This window comes from Theropithecus gelada, chromosome 8 (genome assembly GCF_003255815.1).
Source record: "Theropithecus gelada isolate Dixy chromosome 8, Tgel_1.0, whole genome shotgun sequence".
In the NCBI taxonomy this organism is placed as follows: Eukaryota; Metazoa; Chordata; class Mammalia; order Primates; family Cercopithecidae; genus Theropithecus; species Theropithecus gelada.
Window position 1 is genome coordinate 23,023,490 of NC_037676.1, and position 6,000 is coordinate 23,029,489.

At 35.9% G+C, this 6,000-nt stretch overlaps 1 protein-coding gene across 2 annotated transcripts in view; it reads left to right on the top strand.

The window, feature by feature from the left end:
* Positions 1 to 6,000, top strand: part of ADAM28 (ADAM metallopeptidase domain 28) — a 65,455-nt gene that overhangs the window by 23,269 nt on the left and 36,186 nt on the right. For both annotated transcript variants that reach the window (XM_025394039.1, XM_025394038.1), the window contains exons 7-8: positions 3,523 to 3,594; positions 4,497 to 4,568. In XM_025394039.1, coding sequence (XP_025249824.1) covers positions 3,523 to 3,594; positions 4,497 to 4,568 — 144 coding nt within the window. The remainder of the gene's footprint in view (positions 1 to 3,522; positions 3,595 to 4,496; positions 4,569 to 6,000) is intronic.

Here is a 6,000-nt window from a genome sequence, read left to right on the forward strand (position 1 = left end):
TGAAACATTGATGAAGGAAATAGAAGAAAATGCAAATAAATGAATATTCCATGCTCATGAATTAGAAGAATATTGTTAAAATGTTCATACTACCTAAAGCAATATGTAGATTCAATGCAATCCTTATAAAAACCCCAATTACAGTATTTACAGAAATAAGAAAAAATCATAAAATTTGTATGGAACCACAAAATATTCCAAATAGTCAAAGGAATTCTGAGAAAAAAAAGACATCATACTACCTGATTTAAAGTTATGTTACAAAGATATAGTAATTGAAACAGTATAATGGCATAAAAGCAGACACCTACACCAGTGGATCAGAATCGCAAGCTCAGAAATAAATCCAAACATATACGGTCAATTAATTTTCAACAAGGGCACCAAAAAGACACACTGGGGAAAGGATAGTCTCTTCAATAAATAGTGCTGGGAAAACTGGATATCCACATGCAAAATTATGAAATCGAATCCTTTTCTTATACCATAACTAAAAATCAAATCAAAATGAGTAAGAAACCTAAATGTAATATCTTAAACCATAAGACTCCTAGAAGAAAATAGAGAGGAAAAGCTGTTTGACATTAACCTTAACAATGACTTCTTAGATATCATACCTAAAAGCTAAGGTTATAAAAGTAAAAATGTAAAATAAAAAGAGACTATATCAAATGAAAAAGCTTCTGCACAGCAAATAAAAGAAACAAAATGAAAAGGAATCTAAAAAAAGTTGGGGAATGAGTGTCAAATATATAGAGGTAGAGAATAAAACAGTGGTTACCAGGATCTAGGTAGGGACAGGAAATGGGGAGATACAGGTCTAAGGATACCAAGTAGCCAATGTGCTGGGTGAAGCAGTTGAAAGATCTAATGTACAATATGAGGACTGTTAAGGACAAACTGTAGACAAATTTAACAGAATTTAATTGAGCAAAGAATGGTTTGAGAATCCAGCAGCCCTCAGAATCAGAAGAGGTTCAGAGCAACTCCGTGCTGCTCGATGGTTGGAGAGGATTTATGGACAGAAAAATGACGTACAGAAAATGTATTAAGGTACAGAAACAGCTGCATTGGTTACAACTTGGTGTTTGCCTTATTTGAACATGGTTTGAAGAGTTGGCCACCTTTGTTTGGCCAGAACTTGGTGAAACTCCTAGCTATATGTTGCTGTGAATATCGACTCCTGGGTTTGCTTGTACAGGCCTCTTATCCGTCTGTCTCCATTCCTTGGGTAACTATGTGGAAAGAGCCTTGCTTTCGAGACATTTTATCGTTTTGACTTTCCTCTACCTCAGGAGTGCTATTCCTTCTCATTTCCTTTCTGTCACCCTTGCTCTGATTGACTGGTAAATATTAGAGAACCTCACATAACTCAATCCTGGATCTTTTTCTTTATCTACACATTCTTCCTAGGTAATCTCACCCTGTCCTGTGCCTTATTTAAATAGGAACTGTGCATCAATGGCCATCAGATGTGTATCTCTAGCCTCTGCCCCTCTCCTAAAGGCCAGACTGTTATAATTATCTTTTTAATATATCTACTCAAACATCTGATATCACAAACCTAAAATATGTCCCGAGAAGAACTACCAATTTCTAAACCACAAACAAAACCTACTCCTCTCTTTTTCTCCCCATTTTATTTAACACTACCACCACTCATCATTTGTTCAAGTTTGGATCTAGAAATTATCCTTGATTCTCTTTTTCTTCATCCCTCCTTACATGGTATCCACAAGCAAGTGCCTCCAACATATTTCAGATCTTTTACTTTGCTCCCTTTTCTGACTATGCCAAGGTACCATCTCATAATAACCATGACAACAGCCTCTGCCTGACCTGCCCATCCCAGTTCAGCAGAATCCACACTCCACACAATCAATCCAGTGCTATTTTTATTGTAAATCACATCACATCCCTTTTCTGTTCAAAGCCCTCTGATGTCTTCCCATAGCATTTAGTATAAAAGTCACACAACTGACCACGGGTCACAAAACCCTGTATGATTGTCGTCCCATCAACCTCTCTGGTCTCTTCCTACTCTTTACTCCCCATCTCTCGGTGACCTGCCCCATTATGTTATACAAAACACAAGCATTTTTTTTTCCTATGCTCTAAATATGCCAATACTTTTCACCTTAGAGTCTATTTACTAATTTTTTTTTCTCTGCTGGAATTGTCTTCCAATTTATCTTTCCTTGCCTGGCTTCTCATTTTCCTTAATACATCTGCTAGACGACCAGCTCTTTAGATAATTTCACCTATTCTGAAATAACTACCTAGTAACTCAGTATCACATGCCCACTTTAATCCTCCACATAGCACTGGCCACCATCTGATATGTTTATGTTTGTCTCTTGTAAGCTTTATCAGCAGATAGACCATGTTGATTTCACTACTGCATTTGCAGTTCCCAGAGCACTCTCAGTGTATTGTAAGTGCTAATAAATATTTTGTTCCCATGGAGGGCAGGAAGTAAGTACATGTCTCATGTCTCATTAGATAACATCTAAAAGTCTATCTTCAGGAATTTGTTCTCTGTAATTAAACTTTAGTTACCTACTAAAAGACGTGCACTTCCAGAAATGCAATCTAATAAACTTTGGTGAGCTATTATTTAGTAGGAATAATCTATTGGTCGCTTTTCAATGAGACAACCCACTATGTAACTTTTCTTTTCTTTTTTTTTTTTTTCTTTGAGATAGAGTCTCACTCTATCGCCCAGGCTGGAGTGCAGTGGTGTGATCTTGGCTCACTGCAAGCTCCGTCTCCCCAGTTCACACCATTCTCCTGCCTTAGCCTCCCAAGTAGCTGGGACTACAGGTGCCCGCCACCACACCCGACTAATTTTTTGTATTTTTAGTAGAGACGGAGTTTCACCGTGTTAGCCAGGATGGTCTTGATCTGACCTCGTGATCCACCCGCCTCGGCCTCCCAAAGTGCTGGGATTACAGGTGTGAGCCACCACGCCTAGCCTTTTTTTTTTTGAGATAGAGAGAGGAACAGAACATTGGTAAGTTTGAAACATGGGAAGGAGAGAAGAGAACAAAGTAGACTAGAAACAATGGTGTCTCTGCATTGCACCATTGATAAAGGAGCAGGTATTTCACCAGGATATGAATTAAAGGCTACAAAACAAAACAAAACAAAACTAACTAAAAACACTAGGAGGATGCCGAAGGCAAAGTTCCTCTATTTTGTGTCAGGATGCTGAAGAAGTCTACTGTTCAAAACAACAGAAAGACTTTGGTTTTATTTCTAGCTCCCCTACTAGTAACATAATTTAGACCCCTTGATAAAATGAAGAAGTCAGACCAGAATATTACTGGGGTCCCTTCACCTCCAAATTTATGAGCCTTATTGGTAGATAATCCTGCCTGTTGAATTGGTGTTAAAATGCTAATATTGTCTGCCTTTACTCCAGATATAAACCAACTGCTTATAAAATTACAGATATCAAATAATATAAGAACTTTTGCAGAAAAAGATGTTGTATCAGTAATTCTCCTCTTTATATTTCAGAAATTGAATGATGGGAAGGTTCAGAAACATGAGAAATACATAGAATATTATTTGGTCCTGGATAATGGTGAGGTAATTGTATGAGATAAATGTGCTGTCTTCCAAAACTCCCATTCATATATATTTATTTATTATGTGAGACATTAAATATCTAGATGAGACTTAAAGAATCATGCATATGAGCTATGGTTACATACTTTTCTAAAACTATGAAATTTGACATTTGTAATTAAGTTGATATGATTTCTTCTTTTCAGAGCTATCAAGGCAATTGATACGATACGCATAAATTGTTGGGACTTATAATACTATTTTCTTATTGACTTAAGAGCACCTAACTAGGTTTCCAATTATATTCTTCTGTTATTTTGTCTTTTGTTGTTAAATCGTTTGTAAGTTAAAATTTATTCTCATTAGGGAGTCAATATAAAAGCTTACTTGGTCACAATGAAAGCTTAGTGAATGGAATCCTCTGAAAAGGCAAATCTTTGGTGACAGTCACTGTTTATCTTCTACTGTAAGACTGCATTTTCATATACTGGGTTTTCTAAATTTAAAATGCACATGTGTATGAAAATATAAGTCAACTATTAGCTCAGACCCTAAGCTTTGGCCTTACTTATTGTGCTTAATTCATGTACTGTTCATATACATATCTCTTAAATTAATAAGGTATTCCTTTTGCTAATTCTGCACAGCTTAGAAAACTATAGAATTTAAGTGAAAATACATTTGGAATAATTCTTTAGAGCTTTATACTGAGCTAGTTCTTCAGAAGAGAAAACATCATATTCACTCCCAAAGTGCTTTAATGTAGCTAGATGAATAGGAATTTGATTCTAACTTTTAATTAACTCTAATAACTAATTTTAATTGAAATCAATAATAAGTAATATAAGAGAAGATACCTTTTTAACCTTCCAAGTATATTAATTTTTATCAGTGCCCATATTCTTTCTTAATTTTTCTTTTAGTTTAAAAAGTACAATGAGAATCAAGATGAGATCAGAAAGAGGGTGTTTGAGATGGCTAATTATGTCAACATGGTAAGACATATTTTATTACCTGTAGTTTTAAACAGTTTGCTGGGAGATGTCTTTGGGTTTTTCAGTGAACGCACCTGAAGCAGGGAAGCCAAGTCAAGACACTTGAGACCAGTGTGGCTGACTGGCTCCCAAAGGATGACCACGACTTTTGCTACACAGGTGAACATGAATATTAATACCACAAACCAACACTTTTCTTATTTACCTGCCGCACTATTCTCAGGTATAAGACATAAAAACTGGTTTTACATGGGTGCATTGTGTTTTCCAAAAATCCACTAAGAAAATGCTGAAGACCAAATCTCGACAGAAAGCTGATCCAGAGGGGAAAAATAATTTTTAAAATGCAAAGCACTGTCACAGTAGCATATTTCATAAACAATTACCTCATGTAATCCCCAGAACAATCCTAAATGTTACTAAAGCCTAATATATAGCTAAGGAATCATATTCTCAGAAACAAAGTAACTCACCTAAGATCACGAAGTGAGGAAAGGATACCATGAGGTTTGAATATAGATTTGTCAGATTTCCAAACCCATTTGAGTCATACGACTGTTGACTGTGTTCTTTAGACATGATTGAGTTATCTAATTTCCAAAATATGTTAAAAATGATTTTACAACCTTTAAGTACTAATTCTTAGTTTTCTGTTTGTTGGATATATAGTTGGCATACTTATTTTGAAATTAATGAGTCTCTTTGTGGTATTCTATAAATGCTCTAAAGATAATTTTTTGTTGTACAATATAATGCTGTAATATACTTATTTTGATATGCATATACATAGTGAAGTGATTACCACAGTCAATATATATGAAATAAAAGAAGTAATAAATTTCCTTCTTACACTGATGGGAATGATTTGTGGAGGGCTAAACATTGATAATGCAGGAAAGACAGAAGAATTGTTGGAATAATCTTGATGGGGGCAGAAATAAGAGATTTAGTACGTATGTGGAGAAACTGGTCTTAGACTCAGAGCTTGTTCATTTATATAGTAGATGGGGAGGCGCAGAATGTTTGGACAAGAATGGGGGGGGTAGGCCAACGGTGGGAGCTTGCGGACGTTCTCTTCAGATTGCTCTTATACTCTCAGTGAATGTGGAAGCAAGGACAACTGTGAAAGTCAGATTTAAAGGAAATGTTAGAATTACCAAGAAAAGAAGTATAAAAAAAGTGTGCAGAAAGCTGCGTGTGAATGGAATTTGGAAATACAGCAGTTTTGCTGGAAAGCGTTAAGGACTACTTGAGGTTGGTAGTCACAGTTTTAAAGTGAGAGCAATCAGGGTCAAGTGCAGTGGCTCATGCCTGTAATCCCAGAGCTTTGGGAGGCTGAGGTGGGCAGATCACGAGGTCAGGAGATCGAGATCATCCTGGCTAACATGGTGAAACCCTGTCTCTACTAAAAAAAAAAAAAAAAAAAAAAAAA